Source organism: Maylandia zebra, linkage group LG17 (assembly GCF_041146795.1).
Source record: "Maylandia zebra isolate NMK-2024a linkage group LG17, Mzebra_GT3a, whole genome shotgun sequence".
Taxonomy (NCBI): domain Eukaryota; kingdom Metazoa; phylum Chordata; class Actinopteri; order Cichliformes; family Cichlidae; genus Maylandia; species Maylandia zebra.
This window is the reverse complement of record NC_135183.1, coordinates 15702912-15728132: the sequence shown is the minus strand read 5'-3', so window position 1 is coordinate 15728132 and position 25221 is coordinate 15702912. Positions and strand designations below refer to the sequence as shown.

General features: G+C 40.2%; 1 protein-coding gene across 2 annotated transcripts; it reads right to left on the bottom strand.

Moving 5' to 3' along the window:
* Positions 1–793: 793 nt before the first annotated feature.
* On the bottom strand, positions 794–24013 carry cherp (calcium homeostasis endoplasmic reticulum protein). Of its 2 annotated transcripts, XM_004569298.2 has the most exons (20): positions 23842–24013; positions 23109–23282; positions 19527–19565; positions 16954–17123; positions 16337–16474; positions 16038–16189; positions 12773–12884; positions 12490–12579; positions 11309–11513; positions 10161–10324; positions 5996–6250; positions 5624–5819; positions 5282–5523; positions 4841–4974; positions 3457–3543; positions 2938–3090; positions 2283–2396; positions 2097–2191; positions 1789–1974; positions 794–1690 (listed from the first exon to the last, which is right to left on the bottom strand). In XM_004569298.2, exons 1-20 carry the CDS (start codon positions 23864–23866, stop codon positions 1653–1655), a joined length of 2769 nt encoding a protein of 922 aa, XP_004569355.1. In that variant the 5' UTR covers positions 23867–24013; the 3' UTR covers positions 794–1652. The 2 variants fall into 2 exon arrangements, with proteins under 2 accessions (XP_004569355.1, XP_004569357.1); XM_004569300.2 differs by lacking the exon at positions 19527–19565.
* Between the last annotated feature and the right edge of the window lie 1208 nt (positions 24014–25221).

The window sequence follows — 25221 nt, the reverse complement described above, 5'->3', positions numbered from 1 at the left end:
ACTTGAATCTAGGTTTAGAAATTTCTAGTTAGCGCTGGATCACAGGTGATGCTAAACCACACCTTATTTATGCTTCCATAGGTTTAGGCTGCACAGGGGCTTCCTATGACACAATGACTGTTTCTTGACTCCTCTCTTTGTGTTTATACACCTCTACCGTACTTAATCATCAGTAACTATAAAAGTTTGGTTCTTTGCTTTAGTTTGACTTTTTTCTTGCCTTTTACCCCGAATTGGTTGTGGCAGACAAGTGATAGGTGTCCTTCCAGGGGCCTGGGTCCCCCTGAGGCTTCTTCTTGTTTATTATGCTGTCTCTGTAAAGCTGATCTTTGCCTTTCTGAGTTTAAAATGTCAACACTTGGACTTTATATCATATGAGACAATCGTGTATCAAATATTTTTCTTAGGCAAGTTTGAGTGTAAATACAAAACCATCTGAGTAGCAGCCATGAAAGAATACAGTATATACTGAATATAATGTTCATCAAAGAGCTATGAACTTAAAAGGGTCCAGAAATATTGCATTTGGCAATATGATGGAAAAGGCACAATTACAGGTTTCAGTAAGAATGCTGTGCTTGGTCAAAATAACAGGCGGACTTTTACAACTAGTGATGCAGAATCTTAGGATCATATAATTTGAGGATTTCATTACCTATTAGTTACACTTTTGATTGAATTAAAAATTGCCAGGAAAAAAAGATTAGACACTGCATGCTGGTGACCATTTGGAGATGGCCAAGCCAGCAGGACAGTGTGATGAGTGATCGTGGAAACAGAAAGAAAAGGCCCATTGTGAGCTGTCAGAATTGTTTATTTAGATCATGTCTCTACAGTGTGCTTGTGGATAAAAATACAGTGGAATTGTTGAGCTTCATTTTAACACTACAACTAAAAGACATATCTAAAGAGAAGTTGTTACCTGAAAAAGAAAATATCACAATAATAAGCTGCTTAAGAAGAAGATTCACAAGAAGAACAACCATACCTTTATTCTACTTTCGCCTTAAATGCTCAGTTCTCACATATGACATTTCTGTTTTACCAATAGTGATCTGGCCACATCTTATTTTCAGAACCCACTCTTCTGAGACTTTTGACACCTTCCACAGTAAGCAGTTTTCTTTAAGACCAATTCCTCCACAAAAAGGAATAATTTATGAAAAAAAGCACTGCTTTTATTATTTATTAAAGAATTATTTTGACAATCCACCGCAAGTGAAAGAAAAGCACTGCTTTAATACACATTATTCACTTCTATTATGTCCTAAATGTTGAGTGTGACTGAGAGCTCTGTTTTCAGTCTGTAGAATTATGAACACTTACATGAAATATAATAAAATTAAACAGATAGTTATTCGAGGGTCCAAGCTGAACAAAAATGATTTAGCTGACTCCTGTGATGTTGCTATTGTTAGCGTCAATTGTCACATCTACACACTGTACATGTTCTGCTTGGACAAACTTGACTTAGAGGCAGCAAAAGCTCTTTGCACTCTTAGACACTTAAAAATGAATAGTGTTCTCCTTTAGTTTTGACTTTTGGGACTAGTGACAAATCCTGGGTGGAAAACCAACTAAAATTAAAAAAAAGTTAGCTCTGTGGTGGCGGTGGTGAGGAGGAGAGGGTTGTTTCACACAATTTGACTGCATCAGTCAGTTGAAGGGGCTTCCTGGGGTTCCCGATTGACTGACCCAGAAAGAAAAACAAACAGAAAAGGAGGAGTTAGATAAGGGACAACCCAATTTATTTTCGTGAGTAATTCCTGAATAAAAGATTTTATGTACCTTCTTCTCTTGCTTTCATGCGAGCTACAAAGTTGTAACTTTTATTCCTGCGATAGTTCTCGTAAGGGTCATCCAGTGAGACCCCCACACCTTTGTACTGGTCCCATTTATCCCTGATATCGCCTCCTTTAATGGGGTCCTGGATGCCCTGTTCTTTAGCCCCCAAGCCCCCTGAGCCACTCCAACCTACAGCAGACAGGAAGTCATTTTAGGTCGCTTCAGAAAATATCCAAAAATATCATTCTTCAAACATCCTTACCGGATTTAAAAAATTAAATAAAATGTAAATCATAATAATTAGAGCGTACCCATCTTCATCAGTAGCTGATGACCTTTGTTCTCCTCCCCTAACCTGGTGTCTACAGGTAATTTTGAAGAAGTTGTGCCCAGCACTGCTGTGGAACTACAGAAAGCACGAGAGAAATTCATCATTACACTACAGGATAAAGGTTTTTTAGCAAAGCATATGATGAAAGAGTAGTGAAGAAACTCACGGAGGGGAGGAGCTCCGAGATTTTGGGCCACGCCGTCGCTTGGTGGGTGAATGTGAGCGGGATCGAGACCTGGAGCGAGAGTGACTACGAGATGACCTGGATCTACTCCTGGACCTAAAGAGTTTGGTTGAACATGAATCACACTTCAGTCATATTCAGCACTCAAAGCCCAAAACACATTCATTATATCCAACAGCATCGTTTTTAAATAAGAGACTTCAATTACAAAAAAAGAAAAAACATTTATTCAGTCAGAGATGCATTGAATTAATGATACACAAAGACTTCCATGTACACGCATTATGCAGAGTCATTATGGCTTCACTGCGTAAACCTAATAGAAATATAATATCAAGAAGCCATTGTCACAGGATCTGCTGTATTTACAGGTCTTTAGTCCAACTCATCAAGTTCCTGGTGTTAAATTTGGCCGTGATTATGTGAAAATATTCCACTTTCATTCCGCGGTAATGTTTGATTGTAAATGATCAAGCGGATTATTAAACAAAATGACCGTGGGAGCTGGGGTAAGCAAACACGATGGAAAATCAAGAACTGGTGGAAATAGAGTGCATTTCATAGCTTGTGAATGAGACTTCGCAGGTTCTAACAAATCACGACTGAAGGTGCCATGCTTTGATGTGTGGATACAGACCTGGATTGTGAGTAGGAGCGAGAGCGGCTGTGGGAGCGGGAACGTGATGAACGGGAGCGTGACCTGGAGGACTTTGAGGAGTGAGAGCTGGAGCGAGACGAAGACCTCCCTCGGCTGCGAGAGCGACTCCTGGAGCGGCTGCCTCCACGACCACTAGAACCAGTCATCATTGGAGAAATGATAAAACTATCAGAACATACAAAGTTCTGGGTTTAACTGTTTAATACTTTGAAAAGCATAACATCCTCCTTTTAAAAAGACAATTCACTTTATTAAGCACATTTGAAAACAACAATCACTGACCAAAGTGCTGTAAAACTAAAAGAAGAAGCAATAAACATTATTTTATTTCTTTTTTCTGTATTATAAAGATGTGACGTGAATAATGACACCTGGTGACATGATTAGCAAACAACAGTCAAGTTTAAAAAAATCAGTTTAAATATGATGTGTTTTGATATTTGTAGCACAGGAGAGATGGAAAAAGAGAGGATACTCTATTATGAAGGAAAAGCTCACCTGTTACGTTTCTCCTGATCCTTTTTCCTTCTGGCCCTCATCTTAGCCCTGAAGAATTCATACAGGCCGTTCTGCTCCCAGCCTTCACTGAATGAGAAACCAACCACAAATACGTGTAATCACTATTCGCTGCAATTTTTAAACAAAGTAGTAGTACTTCACCCAGTTTCTACAGCAATTTCTGCAGATAAACAGCTACAAAAGACTAAGCGGTACCCAAGGCTGTGCTCCAACTATAGAGGATCACACTTCTCAGACTTTAAAGTCTATCCCAGGTTGCTGGAACGGAGAGTTTGTCTGCTAGTCGGATCTCTCATACAGGAGGAACAATGCGGTTTTTGTCCTGGTTGCGGAACACTCGACCAGGTATAATTCACAAACAAACACCTTAACCTCCACATATGTGAACATCACATTTTGGGTTGTCTAAACCATAATACTAAATTTGCCCAATCAGCCCAAATAGCAGAGAGAAATTAAAAATGCATGCCATGAAAGAGTTCAGGGTTAGGAAGTTACAGCAGATAACCTGTAAGCTGGAGAGGAAATGTCTCACTAATTTAGTTTCTATAAGGTTAGTAAATCTTACTTACGATTACTGACTGAACAAAACATGAACAACCCTGCATTTCTTTTTAGCACCATAGCCTGGCTGACAAAGAGACCTCGTTTACACCAACTGTAATAGCCATCTTACAGACATATTTCAAAACTAGTCACAGTCCCTACAAGACTTTTCATAGAAGTTCTACCATTACACAACGCGTCAATCTTTAAGTATGATCTATTTCTATTATTTAGCTTTTAGGCCTTTAAGGTAGAGGTAAGAAGCCATTACTTAAAAAGCAGTCATGTGACCCAACTGTTTTAGTATTATATTATAAATGCTTCCCTTAAGCAGCATTATTAATAAGCAGCATACATTTTTATTGGTATTCAGAAGGTAACCAGTTTCATCTACCTATGAGGTCAGATGATATTTATTTCTTCTAGGCTTGCTATTGTAATTGGTTATTATCAGGTAGTTCTTTGCTGAGCATTTCTTCTTCACTCACCACTTTTTACTTTTACTTTTTATGTTTTTATACAGCACTCTGCAATTTTCACAAGTTATCCTTAACTTTTCCCTTTCCACTGACACCAAGTGCTTGTCAAGAGAAAATGCCAACATTCAGACGGGGTCATCTGATTGTTGGAGTTTTCTCTTTATTATTTTATGGTCTTTACCCAGCATTATATAGTGTCTTGATGTGACTCCTGTTATGATTTGGTGCTATATAAATAAATAAGAGTTAAACTGAATCACCTATTCATCGATTTATATTTTTAAATTCTATTATTAAATTAAGTTTAACTGTCTTGCACAAAAAGTGTGTGTTCGTACCTATTCCTAGGCCGATCATGAGATGGTGGGCTGTAGAAAGCTTCCACAGCAGCTAGCAGGCGATCACTGGGTGGCATGGGTGGAGGTAACCGAATGTCCTTAGGGTCCAGAGGTTTATAGTCACAGTCCTCAAGCTGTACAGTTGACAGTAACAGTAAGACCATAAGGCATGCAAACTTTATTGGGGCTAAATGTGTCTATTCTGGATGCCACTTCAGTACAAAATCCATGCTAAAAACTGTAAAAACCACCACGGTACCTCTTTTTGTGTGGTGTATGAAAAAAACTACACTTGTATGGATGTGTGTGACTGGGAGAAAATAGTAAAACAGCAGTATATAAGAAGTGCATTACTTGAACCATAATGGCAGCTTTTACTGTTTTTTTACATTTGTATTTATTTTCATTCCCCTGTCCTACAATGAGAAGCAGAGGACTTACTTTAACAAGCGGAGCCATGAGACCAGCTGGCAGGTCAAAGTAGGGCACATTTGGCACCAGACTGGGATCATCTTGCACTGGATGCTGGCGATGACGCATGTGAGGTGAATGGCCATTAAAACCATGTGGCGGTGGGCCAAATTCCGGGTGCTGGCCTCCACTCCAGGGAGGATGTTCAGCTCCCATCCCTGGTGGAGGAAGCCTCTGATTGGGATGGTGGTGGGGAGGAGGACCCGGCATATCTGTCAAACATATTTGGAGACTGTTAAAATACACCTGAAAATTAAAAGGCGCAGAAACATGCATCTCCTCTGATCTATGACTCTGAGTCTCTCCGCTAACCTCCAGGATATTCTCCTTGAGCATAGTCAAATCGATGTGGTGTATAGGGTGGTCTGTCATAGTGATGTCTGGGAGAAAAGTCTTCCTGCATAAAGCGAGGGGGAAAACGTCCAAAGCCGTGTGGGGGCGGAGGGGGCTGGTTGAAAGGAGGTGGCTGCTGGTGAGGAGGGAAAGGTCCTCTGAAATGGGGCGGCCTCTGTAAAAATGCAAGTGAAACACCACAATCATTCATGTAAGTAAGAAGCTCTAGCATCTTTGGTGCAACAAAAGAAACTTAAGTCAAATTCAGAAAAGGATGCAGTGTAAATGTAAGTTGTAAATGCAAAGTAAATAGCAGAGGAAGTAAAACCACAGAAATGTTCTCCCACATGCCTGCATGCGTGGAGGGAATGGTGGCTCCCTCTGACCCCAGGGAGGCTGGTCCGGCTGATTTCCCCATGGTGGTTGCTGGTCGTACGAGTTCCAAGATGGAGGAGCGTGCTCAGACCCACCTGGACCACTCCAAGGACCTCCTTCTCTACCAGGACCTCCACTCCAGTTTCCTGGGTCCCGCTGATCATTCCACATCCCCTCATGGCTGTTCCAAGGAGGGCAAGGTGGTGGTGGCTGGTTTGGATCAAAAGGAGGCTGGGGAAGAGCCGAGACAGAAAGGATGTGACCACGACCTGAGCTTGCTAGTAAATTGCAAAGTGAGGAACTGTGATGATTAAGAGACATGTCACTAGATGGGCAAGGCCAAGGTGACAATGTAGTGTGGCTACACTAGTATTCCTTCAGCATTAATGACAGGAATTAGAAAAAGTTAAAAAGCCCACAATGACACGTCCATTCTGTCAGAAGATGTTTTTCTCCTGTAGCTGTCATCCAGAGTGACCCAGGATAGGTCAGCTCAAGTGAGGCCAGTGTGACCGACTTCTATTTCATACTCTTACCTTAGCTCAATGCTGCAGTTCAAAAAGTCAGAAGAGACTTTTTCTTTGACCATTTTCTTGAAGTATTAAACATTTATTATAAATGTTAACCTGGCCAGCAAATATGATCAAATTAGCTGTTTTAACTATTGTCACTCAGTTAATAGCCGCATTAGGCACCTGTTATCATTGATGTAGTGGGTAGTAGACTGTAGCTGGATAAAAGAATAATAACTGCAAGCTAAATAGATGGAATATTGAGTTGTGACACAGCGATTTACAGGGACATGGCGAAGGGTCAGGCTGTTGGCTGTACAGAATAGCTAAAAACTGAGCGGAGAGTATGGAGAACTACTCTACCTGTCAAAGTTTGGACACAGCTTCTCATTTAATGGTTTTTCTTTATTTTCATGACTATTTACATTGTAGATTCTCACTGAAGCGATCTAAACTATTGAATGAACACATATGGAATTATGTAGTAAACTAAAACGTGTGAAATAACTGAAAACATGTTACCAGGTAACAGTCTTGATGTATGCGCAAAGAAATCAGGAAAGTAAATCCCAAAAGGTTTATTCTGCTCCCACACCTCCAGACTCACAAACCGCTTCTTGCCCTGGACCATTCGGACTATCACCCTGCAACCCACCCCTGCCCACCCACGTCACCAGCCTGAGCCATGGTCTGAGTAACCCCCATCACTCCGGCCACTCACACACAAACAGACCAAGTCTTCTCTTTGTCCTACTTCCCAGCATTTTGCAACTGTTTTGCTATCTAATGTGTGCCTAATTTTTTAACATGCTTCTCTTGCTTTGTTTCCATTTTATTCCGACACAGTTGGTGTGGAGCACCCACAATTTTGTCATACATGTACAATGACAATAAAAGGCCTATTCTATTCTAAAAACCATGCCGGGCCAACCTGAGTAGGTACCAGTGGAAAAGAGCTATTAGTTACACAGCAATATGCATAGGCTGCTGGTACAAAACTGAGTATTTCTTTTTCACTTGCTATGTGTTTATAAACCACTTTGCATTAGTTATTATTAATCTCTTTACTTTATAAGATAAAGTGCCTTCAGGGGACTGTTGCTGTGATATATAAAACTGAATGTATGTTAACATTCCTAGCTTATAGCACTGGTGCTACAAAGGTTGCTAGTTTTTGGCACAGCTCAAAAGTTGCAGCACAAGCATGCAATGTGGTGTTTTTCAACATCAACTCTTTAAAATATCTTGTTTCCCACAATGTAAAGAATGTCTGATTTACTCTTTTTTGCTGTTTCTGAGCAGTGCTGACAAAATAAAAGTTGTGCCTTAGCATCGTAAATCAGCCACGTAAACTCCTTTTCCAACTCGCTGTTGTACTTAGAAACTTTTCCTTTGTTGTCAGACGCACCTTCAGTTGGTGCACGTTGTGTTTGTTTTATTCTGATGGGCTGGCTTTCTTTTAAAGGTTTAAAATATCGCCCTGTTTTTTTCAGCGTGAAAACACCTCTTTCAAATTCCATTAGATTCTCTGAGCTGCCGGCACATACTATCTGTCAGTGGACTGGTGGCAAACACAAAGGAAGTGTGGGAACTGTTGTAGAATTTAAGGCTAATTACATTGATACGATAACAATATGTTATAACAACAGACTACAACTCTGTCACATTGTGACCTACTATGGCTTCACAAAATAACAAAGTGGCTTGCAAAGCTGTCACTGTTTCTTGCACGCTCTTAATGTTCACTTAGAGTAAAATCGCCCTCTGTCCTAACTGCCTCTCCAGCTACAGGGTAATGTAGGTTTTAATTAGGGCTGAACAATTATGGAAAATAATCTAATTGCGATTTTTTGCCCCAATATTGCGATGCGATATGCGATTATTTTTTAAGGTCTTTGTCTTCTGTATTATTAAACAAAGACAAGCAATACATCATATAGTATGGCCAATACTATATTACATTAATTTTAAACTGTTCTTTCCTGGAAGACAGACCTCTGTTATGATGACATGAGGTGATGAATGAATTGATGACTGACATTTTTATTTAACTTCTTCAATCACAACAGTATATTTGAACATACACAATAGTTTATTTTTAGCTTACAAACATCTGAGCATAAAGTGCTGACAAGGAACCCTGGTGTAAACATTAAAATGAAAGTCAGTACAATGTGCAGATTGCAGAAATATACATAAACAAAATCAGTGGCTTTACCACACTCAGTTTTTCGACATCTGTGAACTACTAGACAGTCATTCAATTAAAAAATAATATGAAATAAATAAAACTAATAAATAAAAAATACACACATCTTACTGATCTCTGCAGTCAGTAACATTACACATAAAGTGCAAACATAATAGCAATTGTATAAACACACACACAAACACGCCTTTAAAATTTAAAGGCGTGAAATTGGACGGTCTAGCCTTCTGATTAGCGTCACCGCTGTCTCGGTGGAGTTTAATAAACTCGGCCGTCTGCTTCTTGCTATCTAAAATATAACCAGACACTGGTGTAAATTCTCGACTGTCTCATACTTCTGTTTAATAAGTTTTCTGTTTGACGTTTAGTCAGCTGTGTGAAAACCAAGGAGGAACCCACCCGGGGGATTAATAAAGTTTTATTTTATCTAATCTAATAACTTTAATCTCAGCCAAACCGATTTACTCACGAACAAACAAAACACTGAAAAAAGCCCAACAATAACATTTTTAGGTTGTCTAAGTGACTTATATATTACGTTTAACCCGAGCAGCGAAACTCCGCGGTGATCTGAAAATGATGTGCCGGGAGTTGTGCCGTTCTCGGCCGCATCAGTAACCCTCGAGCTCCCGGCTAGCTGTCGAGCTGGTGGGTAGCAGATGCCTCTGAAAACGTCGAAGCACTTTTGCAAATATGGGATATCTTGATAAACCGAGCAGATATTTGATGTTTACACAACTACTTTCTCGCCTGAAAATATGTTAAAAGTTTATTTTGTGACCCAGAAAGATTAGTATGAGTAATTTTAAAACTTAGTAGCGGCCGCCATTGCTGGAAACTGGAGTTTGGCTGGGCCGCGCTATGAATTCTGGGATATGGTAGGCCACGAAGGACACACCCGACCCATCCTTCAAATTCGGGGAAAAGGAGGACGCATTTGTCGGCTACATTCGGAGGAGTCTACGAATTTGGACAGCCTTCGGCGCGTCGCTGTGACGTAATCGGTCTACAAATGCGGCCTCAGGAGGATGCAGCCCATGAATTTGGACATGTCCAGAGTATAATCGCAGCCTTTGCGGTTAGAAAATTGCACTTGATCATGTCGCGATATTATCGCAAATGCGATATATCGTTCAGCCCTAGTTTTAATTGGTTCCCCATTAATATTAAACACCTTTATTTAGGAACTGCATTGTGTGTTTACTTGTGTTATCTTTGCCTAATATTCAAATGTATTTGATGATCTGAAACATTTAAGTGTGATAAACATAAAAAAAAAATAGGAAATCAGGAAAGGCTGTACACACCACTGTAGTTGAGAATATCCAGCAAATATGCACTCTCCTTCTGTATCTTTCAATATTTTCCCTCACTCACACACACAGACACACACAAGAAACACACACAAAAAGGTCTTTACCGGCTGGTTGGGGTTCCAGGGGCTCATATGCTGAGGGTCATACCAGGCAGGCTTTGTGGGGGGTATATCTGAGGGACCACTAGGGTTGCTGGGGTCTGGTGGTCTGGATGAAGATCCATCAAACTCTCCCGGAGGAGGACCTGATATGGGAAGCTTTACATCTCCTGAACACAAAAAAGAGACATCATAAAACAAACATACATGGACTTGGTCAGGTTTAGCTACATTGCTGTCTGTATTATTGCTGAAGTCCTAAATTATCACCTTTAAAGTGTTTGTGCTAAAACGTCATGTACAGTAACACGGGCATGGAGACCAGCACTGACTGGCAGATGACATCAATTCAACATATAAGACTTTAAGAATGCATAAGCATCTACCTAAAATCTATTTAATCTATCATCTGTGATTATATTGTATTGGTCATCTCCCTTAAATAAACAGGCAGCCTTAAAGTGTGAAATATTCATCGACAAAAACACAGAAATGTGTCTATTGTTTCATTGGCTGATAGTGCCCCACAGGCCTCAATTGAAACAGACTAACAAGCAGCGGGCAAGGCAGCCCAGGCAGGGAAATGTTGCTTTTAGAGACATAAAATGAGTCGCAAAGTCTATATCAGGGGTAGGCAACTCCAGGTCTCAAGGGCCTGCAGGTTTTAGATATCCCCCTGGGTCAACACACCCGAATCAAATGATTAGTTCACGCCATGTTTAGAAAGAGAAATTTTGAGCATGAATCAGATCCCTGCATCTCTCCCCTGTTGGATCCTTTGTTTGGTGAATTCCTCACCACAACACCATCAGTGCCTTGTACTGAATTGTAAGTACTTGTAAGAATAAACTGCTCACAAGACAACTCCAGCAGTATAACCTCCTTTATCTAATGCACAAAATTTCCACAACAGGATCAAATACTGAAAATCAGTTTATAACTTTTATGTATTTATGTGTTTTTTCTGTATTGTTGTATCTTTCCATTAAAATTAAACTACCATAAAAATTACAGACTGTTAATTTCTTTGCAAGTGACCAAACTCGCAAATTCAGCAGAGGATCAAATAATTATTTCCCCAACTGTATAAGCAGTTGACATGAGCTCATGCATGAGGCTGTGCCTCTGCTTTGGTTGAGTGTTTTTCCACTCACCAGCTTGCGTAGTCATAGGGGGGGGCTTTTCCGGTTCAGCTGGGGCAGCTAGCTGTCCTACAGGGGCAGACTGCGGTTGTGACTGATGTTGCTGCTTCAGACTAGCAACAAACTCATCATGCTGAGTCTTCAATGCCTGGATCTGCTGCTGGAAGGCCAACTGGACTGGCTGCACCACTGCAGCATATTCTGTTATCAGGGACGCCTGAAAGAAACAACAAAATACCAGATAAAGTCTATGGTGGGAAAAATACAAAAAAAGCCATGAATGGGGCCGGGTAATATGAGGAAAAACACACACACACACACACACACACACACACACACACACACACACAAATCTAGATCGATCAATAGATCGATATATAGATAGATACATATATATTGTTTTGATTATGTTACTCCTGTTATCCGGGGTGATGCACACCTGACTACTTTCTGACAGATTCCAACGACTGCTGCTGGTCCATAGAGCCGTAGTTGTTGGGAAGAAGGTCACATTTATTAGCTACTGGGATATATTTTCTCTTGCTGATATGTAGAACTGCGACAGCACTTTTTCTTTTTGGCTGTGTGGGGAGGTGTTGACATGCTGAGTTGAAAACATTCTTCATTTTGCAGGGGATGACTTTTCAGGTGGTGGAATACGTTCGTGGTATTGCTACCTTTTGCAGCAATAACTTTACGGCATCTTTTGCAAATTACAGCATTTTGTTTGATATCCTTATGAAATCCAAACCACTGCCAGATTATTGATCCAGGGCTGTTTCTCTTTGGAACTAGCTCGTCTGACTTTTCTTCAATTATAGTCTCATTCCCTTGCTCATCTGAACATTCTGCTATCACCATATTTTCCGCCATCTGGTAGTATAAAAACACACATGCTCAGCGCAGTGTCCCAGGTAGAAAATTTTCCAGTTTGGAGGGGGGATGCATTCACAGCATGTGGGATAAAAACGCCTGACATTGCCTCCTGTCACAGGGGCCTGGAGGCTAACCCAACAAGGGGAGGGCTACAAGCTGGACAGATCAACAGTCTGTGGCAGAGACCTTCTTACTGTGAAGCAACAGTGGTAACCACTGCAACACCATAGTGCCCAATACTTACACAACAAAAATCCTGAAAGTGAAATATTTGGGTCCAACTCTAAAATCTGATTGTTAAGACATGTTCCTGTCACCTGGTACTGGCCAAGGCCCAGTGCTGGATTCTGGAGCTGTTGAATGGTCTCCTCATCAAAGTACCCATTTTTCTCCCAAAGCTGCAACAACTGTGAAGGGAGAAGGAATGTCAGAAACAGAAACCTTTTTCCGTTCAATAAATGGAGGAGAAAAAACTTCCTTTTAATCACCAGATCTAAGCTACTAATAAACTGATATGAATGAATATTCATAGCTGAAGCTGCTATAGCAAAGAAAAACCAGTTAGTGTGTTAGACTTGGAAAATATGTGTCTGTATTTACCCTGGTGATCTTCTGCTGTTTTTCTTCCTCTACAGCTAGAAAGCTTGTGCAGTAGATTGGAACAACAACTTTCTGCAGCGCTGCCAACAAGTCCTTCTGCTGCTTCCGCTGGCTGTGTAAAACATTAAAAGAATCACAAACAAAACATTGAGGCACATACAGTGGGGCAAAAAAGTATTTAGTCAGCCACCGATTGTGCAAGTTCCCCCACCTAAAATGATGACAGAGGTCAGTAATTTGCACCAGAGGTACACTTCAACTGTGAGAGACAGAATGTGAAAAAAAAAAAAATCCATGAATCCACATGGTAGGATTTGTAAAGAATTTATTCGTAAATCAGGGTGGAAAATAAGTATTTGGTCAATAACAAAAATACAACTCAATACTTTGTAACATAACCTTTGTTGGCAATAACAGAGGTCAAACGTTTACTATAGGTCTTTACCAGGTTTGCACACACAGTAGCTGGTATTTTGGCCCATTCCTCCATGCAGATCTTCTCGAGAGCAGTGATGTTTTGGGGCTGTCGCCGAGCAACACGGACTTTCAACTCCCGCCACAGATTTTCTATGGGGTTGAGGTCTGGAGACTGGCTAGGCCACTCCAGGACTTTCAAATGCTTCTTACGGAGCCACTCCTTTGTTGCCCGGGCGGTGTGTTTTGGATCATTGTCATGTTGGAAGACCCAGCCTCGTTTCATCTTCAAAGTTCTCACTGATGGAAGGAGGTTTTGGCTCAAAATCTCACGATACATGGCCCCATTCATTCTGTCCTTAACACGGATCAGTCGTCCTGTCCCCTTGGCAGAAAAACAGCCCCATAGCATGATGTTTCCACCCCCATGCTTCACAGTAGGTATGGTGTTCTTGGGATGCAACTCAGTATTCTTCTTCCTCCAAACACGACGAGTTGAGTTTATACCAAAAAGTTCTACTTTGGTTTCATCTGACCACAGGACATTCTCCCAATCCTCTGCTGTATCATCCATGTGCTCTCTGGCAAACTTCAGACGGGCCTGGACATGCACTGGCTTCAGCAGCGGAACACGTCTGGCACTGCGGGATTTGATTCCCTGCCGTTGTAGTGTGTTACTGATGGTGACCTTTGTTACTTTGGTCCCAGCTCTCTGCAGGTCATTCACCAGGTCCCCCCGTGTGGTTCTGGGATCTTTGCTCACCGTTCTCATGATCATTTTGACCCCACGGGATGAGATCTTGCGTGGAGCCCCAGATCGTGGGAGATTATCAGTGGTCTTGTATGTCTTCCATTTTCTGATGATTGCTCCCACAGTTGATTTTTTCACACCAAGCTGCTTGCCTATTGTAGATTCACTCTTCCCAGTCTGGTGCAGGTCTACAATACTTTTCCTGGTGTCCTTCGAAAGCTCTTTGGTCTTGGCCATGGCGGAGTTTGGAGTCTGACTGTTTGAGGCTGTGGACAGGTGTCTTTTATACAGATGATGAGTTCAAACAGGTGCCATTCATACAGGTAACGAGTGGGGGACAGAAAAGCTTCTTACAGAAGACGTTACAGGTCTGTGAGAGCCAGAGATTTTCCTTGTTTGAGGTGACCAAATACTTATTTTCCACCCTGATTTACGAATAAATTCTTTACAAATCCTACCATGTGGATTCATGGATTTTTTTTTTCACATTCTGTCTCTCACAGTTGAAGTGTACCTCTGGTGCAAATTACTGACCTCTGTCATCATTTTAAGTGGGGAACTTGCACAATTGGTGGCTGACTAAATACTTTTTTGCCCCACTGTAATCCATTACAATACTACAATGAATGAGCAATGCCTGGCTCCTGCATGCTGACCCACAGCATGGGCAAAGCTGTGTGCTGAGCCCTCTCCTGTACACCTCCCTCCTCCAATTCAACAGTTATTGGCCTCATCAGCAGAGGGGACAAGACTGCGTACAGGGAGTGGGGTAAAAAAACTGGCAGAATGGTGTTGAGCAGAACACAACCTTCTGCTCAACACCATCAAAACTAAGGAGGTAGTGATTGACTTCAGCAATCAGAACATGTTGCTCTCCACATCAACGGGGACTGTAATCAGCAAGTGTCCTCCTTTAAGTTCCTGGGGACCTGTCATGAACCACTAACAACAACATGGCCGTTAAAACCGTTAAAACCAACAAGGACACCACATCCTTAAGATGCTAAAAGGAACCATCTGGATAAGAAACTGTTGGTGGCTTTTTAATTGCAGCACCACAGAGAGTGTCCTGACCTACAACAATGCCTGGTATACTTATGGCTTGGTGGCAGAAAAACATGCAGAGGGTCATTAGACAGCGCAAAAGATCACTGGCTGGACCTTACTCTGGAGAGATGAGAAAACTTCTGCCGAATTTTCTCACCCGTTCAACAAAACGCCCAGGACAGCCAGGTTGACAAACAGCTTTTATCCTGCCATCAGAACACTGAATGCTAAGCTCAGTTAATGGGCTGAGTGAGCTTCACTCATCAGCCCCATCTGCAATATTCCTGTGTAATATAAAACAGTCAAAGGTGCACCTTACAGAGACCAACAACTAAACTACATAACTAAGAGTCAAATTATTAGAATTCTCTCACAGTTTGGTACCTCAATTATTCTTTAAAAAAGGATGGAAAACAAAAAAAACATGAAAAAACCTTCCTAACTGGAACATGAAAAAAAAAATATCTCCACTATTCTGACATATTACCTGTTTCAAGCTGTTCCCATACACTTTAAACTATGGAGAACCAGAAGAGCCACGCAAACCTTTGGCTTATTTGAAGCGTGTCAAGCAGGTTTCAGAGCTAATCACATAGAAACAGCTTTAATGAAGGTTACAAATGATCTTCTTATGGCCTCTGACAGTGGACTCCTCTCTGTGCAGCGTACAATACTGTTGACCATAACATTGTCTGGCTATTAGAGCATACTGTAGGTATTAAAGGTACTGTGCTGCAGTGGTTTGCATTCTATATATCTAACAGACTCCAATTTGTTCATGTAAGAGTCCTCTTCACATACGAAGGTTAATTATGGAGTTCAGTGCTAATGATGCCAGGACCAATTGTGTTTACATTATACATGCTTCCCTTAGGCAGTATCAACAGAAGGCGTAGAAAAAAAAAAAAACAAACAGGAAAGAGAAAGGCAGTGAGGAAAATTGATTTTACCCTCTTTCAGATTACTTATAATGCTACTCCATTATTAGTTTTCTCACGGATAAAGTACACAAGTAAACTACATGGGTTCATGAGTGTATTTAGGTTTGGGTACCAGTGATGAAGAACGTCATTTGTTAAGTAGATAAGATGTAGGCGCAGCTCAAAATGAGCTGTATCAGCAGTGATGCGGTTGCGTAGATGTGATGTCATCAGTTCACAGTGCTGTGGGGTCTTGGCATTATTGAACATCCAGTTCTTACCAGCCTGAGGAAGAAAAACAAAAGTGAAATGTAAATAGCTCTAATTATAATAACTCTTTACATGAAGGAATTGTACAAAGAGAAAGCCAATGGGAGGAATGATTTCCTGTGTGGCCCTGATTCATAGAAAATCCTATCGTTATGTCCTTACCGAGATGGCATCTTTGGTGCAGGTGTCTATAATGGGTTGAAGCAGGTTGTCAAATTCTGTTATGTCCAACTGTGTTTCCAGCAGCAGCTTTTGGGTCTGCTGCTCCATAGCTAAAGTAATGGCTGCAGTGACCTGTTCCTACATTGAGAAAGCATTAGAAAATTTATTGGTCAACATTGGTCTTGTGATGTCCCCTCAGCCACTTGTACCACATCCACCCAGACCTCCCTCTCCCCGGCCACCTCCCCCAGCTTCTCCGAGGGAACGCCTTGGTGTTCCCAGACCAGCCGAGAGATATAATCTCTCCAGCGTGTTTATTTCTTGTATCACATGCTCTTCGTTATTATTTTGTTTAATGCATGGAGCGATAACGACTTCATTTCTCTCCAAGCATTCAAGAGTGGGTCCCAGTTTTGTTAGTACAGAGAGTTACTCTTCTGTAAAGAAGTTATATGTGCAAAACCGAAATTGTCATGCCCTCACAAAAAATTCTCCAATCAACTCCGGACAACTGAAACATTCAGCAAAGACAGACTTCAAAACAAAAACGTTCATCAACAACCAGTACACGGGAATAAATGTTCCTGGAGGGAAGGCTATGCTTCTTTCCACTTCACCTGTCTGAGCGTGTGCAGATGCTGCTCCTGCTGCTGCAGATTCCACTGGCTCTGTTGAATGAGCTCATCTATAGCGGGCGCAGAGGGTGGAGGTATTGGAGGTGGAGCAATCATCGGCATCAGTGGAGGAGGGATATCAACCACATCTTTTGTACCAGGGTTGTATATTTCTGCACAAACAAACAAACAAGCAAAAACAGGACTGAATGTTCAGTCCTTAAGACGAAGTGTTTCTTTTGTATAGCTGCTGCTGATGACAACATGATGGCCATGAACATAATTAATAAATCATGAAGAGAAAAAGAAATACTGCTAATCTGCCAATATGGTTTTCTGAGGAAGAAATAAAACATGGCCTACATGAAATGTTCCAAGTAGAGGAGTGAACACAATTTAAGACATGCAATCAGTATCAACACATCCCCTCCTGGTACTGCTGATTGCTGCAGAAACAACTGGTGCGCTGAGGTAACCTGTTGGCATCGCCACAAACTCAGGCTGGGCTGCTCGATAAAATCAAAATACATTTCTGTTGTACCAAGACTTCCGAGAATGTATGGACACTGTGAATTTTAAGACAGAATGCAATATTTGCAAATCTCTTAAATCCTTGCTTTATTCACAACAGAATACAGATGCTTAATCTGAGAACATCTACAGTTTTATAAGGTAAATGGACAGTACTTATTTAGCATTTTTTTACTCTGAGCTTTTTACTACAAGTCCCATTCACCTAATGTCAAACATAGTCACAGAGGTGCTTTTTTTCTTTCCCTAACCTTGTCTAACATTCACACACAACTAGGGTTTCAATAGCTTGTCCAAGAATACGTAAACGTGCAGAATGGGGAAGCCGAGGAGTGAACCAAGCTTCTGATTGGTAGACAACCCGCTATACCTGCTGAGCCACATCACCCTAAGAAAAATATTTGCTAATTTTAAATTTGATGGCATCTACAACAGAAGCAAAAATTGGCAGAGTTTCAACAATGTTCAAAAAACTATCTAAAAACTGAGAAACAATTTCATACATAATATTGTTAAAAGATTTCCAGAGAATCTAGAGAAATCACTGTGCACAAGGGACAAGGTAGGAAATCAGTATTGGATGTCCACGACCTTCAAATACTGCAATAAAACCAGGCATGGTTCTGTGACGGAAATCTGTGCATGGGCTCAAGAACACTCCCAGAAATCACTGTGTGAGAACACAGCTCACAGTCCCCTCAACAAACGCAGGTTAAAGCTCTATCATGAAAAGTAGACACATATGAACATGATCTAGAAACATTGCTGTCTTCTCAGGACCAAAGCTCACTTAAAATGGGCCGAGGCAAAATAGAAAACCGCTCAGAGGTCAGATGAATCAAAGTTTGAAATTGTTTTTGAAACTATGAATGCTGCTCTTCCAGACTAAAGAGGAGAGGGAACATCTGGCTTGTCATCAGCAGTCAGTTCAAAAGCCTGAATCCTTGATGGCAGAGGATGCATTAGTGTCAAATTATTTGACAGCATGTATATTTGGAAAGGTAGTATCAATACTGCAAGGTATATGCAATATTAGCTTTCCTAAAATGATACTTTTAGGATACGCTTTGCAATGTTTACCAAAGCCAAACTGAACTATTCTTTAAAGTTACAAAGTTACAAGTACAGACAGAGGACTTCAAAGGACTACGTTCAATTTGTAATGCAGAATAAATGTTAGAAATGTTTTGTGGATTGTACCAAGCCAATTTTTCCACTGCTGGAATTTCAACTAATAGAGAACACATTAAATATGTTAACAGTCTTATTGCTGGCCCTTTATCACCAAAGATATTAATGCAGTAAAATTCATTTTATAGAACAAAAGTGAAACAAGGCCAAGTAAATGTTATCACTTAATAATATAAAATGTTCAGAACATAATCATAAACTTTTCAGTAATTACAGGAGGATTACATTTGTATTACTGGATAAATAAAACTGTATTCATCCCATATTTGGGAATTATTTTATTACAGCATTTGAACTGATGATAATAATCATAAAAAAGAAGAACAACAACTTTGTCTTAGCTTAACATTTAGCTTCTGATGCCACTTGCCAATAATATCTGTAATACTATAGTACTGACTGTAGTACTAATTTGAGTACCAAGAAATAAACAAGCTGATCTGGGCCAAGACTTTTCCAAAAATGAGGAAAATAATGCAGAAACTAGTTCAACCAATACTGACATTTTTTAAATTGTGCAGCCCTTATTCTACAGCTGCCCTGAGCAGAAGCATGTTACAGACAAACAGGACAAACAACACCCTGCTCTGTTTGTGTCTGTGTCTTTGTATCTGTGCATGTAATCAAACCTGCTTCGAGATGGAGGATTAAGCATTTTAATCAAGATCATTAAGAAGGTATGGCCAAGAGAAATTCACTGAAAAAGCAAAAAATGTGAACATGCAAAATGAAAACAAAGCAAAGTATTTTAAAGCACAAATGTTGTGTCATCTGGCAAAAAAGTGCATAACAACATGTGACTTTCCAAATAGAATTTTTAAATGTATCTGAAAATTCTGATTTTAAATAAATACCTTTAGATTTATACTCCTCCCCATCGTGGGTAGAGGGATCTAAGTGGAGAAAGGCAAACTTTAATGCATTTCAGTGGTATCACACAACTGACAGAAGAACACCATGCAAAACTAAACACTCTGCTTCTAGTATCAGGCTGCTAATTAGGTGACTATGTTTCAGTAATCAAAGCCAACTGTAGGACAGTAAATAATGTAATTTACTCTCATATTAAGTTCACTTCTTTGTAAAGCATCTATGCCAAGAAAATATTTGTGTTTTGCTCAAAGAACTGCTGTCCTCACAATAAGGACGTGACTGGATTGCTCCTCATGCAAGAATATGAGAAGGTTCTCTAAAGCAGCATTTGCTGAAGCTGCATGTGGGAAGTTTCATATATTTTTACTGCTTTTTAAAGATTTAATTTGTGCATAGTTAGTACAATTACTATTTTGACTTCTTTTGAAAAGTAATATTTCAAAGATTTCAAAATATAAATAAAAGTATGTAGCCGGCTGGAAGCCGTTCAGTCCCTGCTCTGAGGAAGAAGCACCTCACTTCAACAAGCCGACACCAAACTAACCCCTTTGTTCCTGCTCTTTTTCTTCAGGTTGCAGCAGTTCTGGGCGCTGCTTCCAGTTTAAACACAGTCTGCCTTGTGCCCCCCTTGATTCTTGGGGACGGACTGGCTGAGGTTTAATAAACTGGTAGGACAATGTTGGGAGGGTGTGCTCATGACAGAGTCATGTACTATACATCAACTATACTCTGACCATCTCTCCTTGCTAATGATACTGACCTACAAACCCCTCATTTGCAGAACTAAACCAACCAACAGAATGATTAAGACCTTGTCTACTTCAAGATTGCTTTGAATAAACAGACTGGAGCACTTTTATGGACTCTGATGTAGAAGTGTACAGATTATTTGTTCTATACTACATCAACTTCTGCACTGACCTGGTCATCACATTGAAACTAATCAAAGTGTTCTGAAACCAGAAACCCTGGGTCAATAAAGAGGCCAGAGAGCTGCTTAAAATCAGGGATGTTGCTTACAAAGCCCAGGACACGGCATCTTATAGCCTAGCAAAAGCAAATCTCAAACACAGGTACAATGCAGGTACAATGATGCAAGCGAAATCTACCTCCATCCCCTACCAGCCCAGCCTGAACTGTCATTGGAAAGAAATGACATTAGGAGTGTTATTGCAGAGAATTAAACCCAGAAAGGATACAGAACCTGATGGTGTTCTGGAGTGTGTTCTGCAGACCTGCACTGACCACCTTGCAGAGGTTTTTACTAACATCTTTAACCTCTCTTTGATTTCTGGGAGTGCACAACATGCCTCAAAACTACAACCACTGTGCCCATTCCAAAACAAAGAACTAAGAGCAGCCTAAATGACTATCATTCAACTACACATACCCTGATGATAGCAAAATGCTTTGAAAGACTGATTGTGGCTCACATTAAGTGATCACAGCCACTCTGGACCAGAGTCAACAGAAGAAGCCATCAGCCTTACACTCTATACCACCTTAGAGCACTTCAACAAACAGGCAGGTACTGTAGAATGCTCCTCCTGGACTTCAGTTCTGCTTTCAATACCAGTGTCCCCACAAACTGGTGTCCAAACTCCCAAACCGTCTCAGCCCGACCATCTTTAGGTGGACCCTGTATTTCTTAACCAACTATCCCCAGACTGTCAGGATGGGCAAATGCGCATCCTCCACCCTCAATGTACCAAAGGGATGTGAGCTGAGCCCTGTTCTGTAAGACCTGTTCAACCTTCAAACGTGACAAACACCATCATCAAGTTTGCGGACAACACACAGTCATTGGCCTGATCTCCATTAACAACAAGACTGCAGAGAAAAAGTGTAGAGCCTAATCGCCTGGTGCCCCATCAACAACTTATACTACACAGCAGCAAAGCCAAGGAGACTGTGGTGGATTTCAGACAGTCAAGAACAGAACTTGACCCTATGTACATCAACTATACTCAAATGCTGCTACACACATACACACAGTCTACACATGCTTGCTAGCCTTCCTATTACAACTTCTGTGTAATAGCACTACACTGCTATACTGTGAAACTTGCACATACAACTTGTGAAGTCATTACTAAATTTTCATAATGTTCTTAACTTTGCACATAATTTTTATGACCTTGTACGTATTTTGTATTCTTTTATTCTATTAATTATTTTCTTCTTCATGTGTACTTTTAAATATTTGCATTTTGCACATTTTTTGAATATTTTGCATGGACAGGGGTTGCGAAAATGTTGTTATTTTGTTGTCCTACACAACAATAATAAAAACACCAAACTTGAATCATAAATACCGGCAGTCGCCAGTGCTACCCTCAGCCTTCTAACAGACCTATGGTATCAGTTTCAAAATCCTGTCATCTTGTTCTCAAAGTATGGCATTCATTTTTACTAGATGCACCTGTGGTATCAATTTGAAAATCCTAGGGGACTTCCCTCTTGCGGTATTGCATCCACAAGATTCTCAGAAGATTTGACCTCTGACCTTAACAGGGTAACAAGAAACCCCATCAGCCTTTTACGGCTGAGTGATAAAAGGAATGTCAGCAGCACCTGTACAACAGAGGCACTAGACTCAGTTCAAACTGGGAGGTAAAATACACGTATTACTTCCCATTTGCAATTCAAAATTACTCGCCAACTGACAAGGACCCTTTATGGCCATTTGGCGAGTGGGGGACATAGATTGTGAAGTGGGGTGGACACAGGATTGGTGCCACACAAGTATACCACCTCAACCTCCTAAAAGCATGGAGAGTGACAGAATTTTGGAACTTGTTGTATGTCTCCTTGAAGACTGCCGAAAAAGCTGTATGTGTAGACAGCGCACTGTAAGATAGTACAAAACAGTGCTTCATCTACTAATCCTCCTACCCAAATGTCTGATATGAAAATTATTCTTTGGACCCCACCAATGTGTCTTTGATTATTGAAGAGATTCTAAATTTAAAGATTTGTATTTTCAAATTTAGCTTCAACAGTTCCTTCCACAGTTCCTTGCCAGGTTGTTATTAAGCCAGACCAAAGTGTCATTTGGACACCTTTTATCCTGTAGTGAGATTCCAAATCCACTGTCTTTAGTGCATTTAGTGACTGATATCCTTGTTCTGCTTTTGGGGAGATTTTCTGTGAGCTAGAGAACTGACTCTGCAGCTCACGAAGGCTGCAAGCAGAACAAGGACTACTGTTGCAAGGTGATGATATAAAGGGAGTCTTAAAGCCTTTAATCAAAAGGAAAACCCATGCCTAAAACAGATTCACATTACCAATACAATGTTGGACTGTTCAATTAACAGTTTCACCCCAAAACAGAAAAGTAAATAATTCTGCCAACATATCTGGTGCATGTACTGGGTTGTTTTGTTTTTTTCGCTTTTATCTGTAAAAACTGTTTTTTTATTACATTTTTTTTAGTTTGAATATTTCAATCATAGTAAGAAATCCAAAGTGCTGAACATCAAATGAACTTAATATTGCAATACTAAATTGACCTCTATGTGAAAATTCTGTTTTTATCCTGACGTGTCAGTTTAACTACATACGTTGCTGTTGCTCCATAGCAAGTTTGTACTTGTAGTAACTGAAGTATTCGCCCCCAAAAAGGAAGGAAAACTTAGGGTTGTCCTTCTGTTTTTCCATCGTCATCTTCTCAAACTCTGGGCCATTTCGGGCAACAAACTGGGCCAGCTTATCAATCACATTTCGAAGCTCCTGATCTGTACAAAAAAAAAAAAGAAGACATAAATACAGTGAAAAATGTTGTTGTAAAAACCTCAAAACAGAGACACTGAAACAGACAGAAATAATAGTGTCTAAAGTGCTTTTAAAAAAACAAATAAAACAGATTTAGAAAATAATGAATTTCTTCTGAAACAGAAACATCTAGGAAAGAGGTTGCATAATCATTATTTCCATATTTCTACATAGTATTATTAAATCAGTTGGCTGTAATTCTACTCTTAATCGTGCTGCTGTAGCACAAAAATATCTATAAGGGATCTTCTTTCTATGGGGGTTCTTTTTCTTAAAAGCCAGCAGCCGTGAAAAGTTGGAACAACTAACGTTTACTCTCCATTACTGGATTATTTCTACACTATTTTTCACGTTAGTTGGTGCAATGCTTACACACAGAGCCTGGTTAAACATTCATCCACTTGTGATCGGTGACCTTAATCAATATGCTAAATCCAATGGTTTTGTTAGCTATGTAGCAGATAGCACGGGTGCTCGCTTACGTTGAATCGAAATTTAAAATAGCTGTGGTGTACGGCTCACCTTCGGGAGGACTGGGGATATCCATGTTTAACTTCTGTTCCAGCGAACCACTTAGCCAGAATATGTATGTAAAAACTCGGCCAAATTCTTTACTTTTTCAGAAAAAGGTATATCAAATTCCCCCAAAATCACTTGCATTGCCGCTGCTACGCACAGGAAATGCGATACAGAAACAGCGCCACAAAAGATGGCTATGGAATTGTCTCCAGCGCCCCCTGCGACTGGGAGGAGTGTTCGCGCCTTGCTCGTTTGGGTGGGTTGATGGTTGCAGTTGCGAGTAAACGTCCAAAAATGAAAATATTTTTATTTAACTATAAGTAAGATACTAAAAAAATACAACATTTTAAAATATCTTTAGTCCTGATATTTATTATATAGGCTTACAAATCCTATCCTAGAAAACATGGTTGAAACCCCGTAGTTTCTCTTCCTGGTCAATATAGGAGGCAAAACCTTTGGACAGTTAGACCACACAAGACACTTATCCAGCTGGATCCAACACCCAGTCCAATGGGAATGCTGTGCTATCCAGCTGGTCATTTCAAATGACCCACTTGGCAGTGCAGAGCTATCTTTTTGTTTGTTTGTTGTATGATCAGGAGCAAGAATCTACATATACATATTTTGAGCTTGGCAACACAGTGTTTAGCACTATTGTGTCACAGCAAAAAGGTCCTGGGTTTACATCCACAATCTCGCTATAGCCTTTCTGTGTGGAGCTTGCATATTCTCCTCTGGTTCTCCAGCTTCCCCCCACAGTCCAAAGACATGCAGTTAGACAGATTACATTAATTGATGATTTTAAGAAGAATTAAAATGGTATTTACCCAGAATAATAATTAGATTAACAATATCAGAAATTTTGTTGTTCAACCCACTCATAAAAGAAACAATAAGTAAGCATGGAAATGTTGACTATTTTCAGATAGAGTCAACTGTAAATGTCTGACCAAAATAAACTCACATGAGGACAATTTGAAACAGAGATGATCACCAGTTTCACATTCAGAAGTACAAAAAAATTACATGAGTCAACCTCAATTTCAAATCGCTTAAATAGGAAATCTAGGAGTGGTATTCAAATGTTCCTTTCAACAACAAATCATTTTATTATTTTGATATACTTTATACTTTATTAAAGTATTTAAATCAAGATTGCAGATTGCTAAAATCTGACATATCATAACATTTACAATCAGACCAGATGCGTTTGAGAAAAATTAATTTTGTTCCTTTAGAGATCATAAGTTCTTTTACAAAAAAAAATGAAAACAACAACAACAAAGGCATATTATCAGCAAACTGACTAATTATAAATTTACTCTATTTTATTTAAATTCCTTGACTATCAGGTGAAATTTCCAAGGAAAATAGCCCCCA

Bases quoted from the DNA above. Each gene is read 5' to 3' on its own strand.
- cherp (XM_004569298.2), bottom strand. From the start codon at position 23,866: ATGGATATCCCCAGTCCTCCCGAAG. The intron at 23,283-23,841 runs GTGAGCCGTACA...TTTTTTGTACAG, and splicing joins TATCCCCAGTCCTCCCGAAG to ATCAGGAGCTTCGAAATGTG. The intron at 3,544-4,840 runs GTACGAACACAC...TTTCTCATTCAG, and splicing joins CATGATCGGCCTAGGAATAG to TGAAGGCTGGGAGCAGAACG.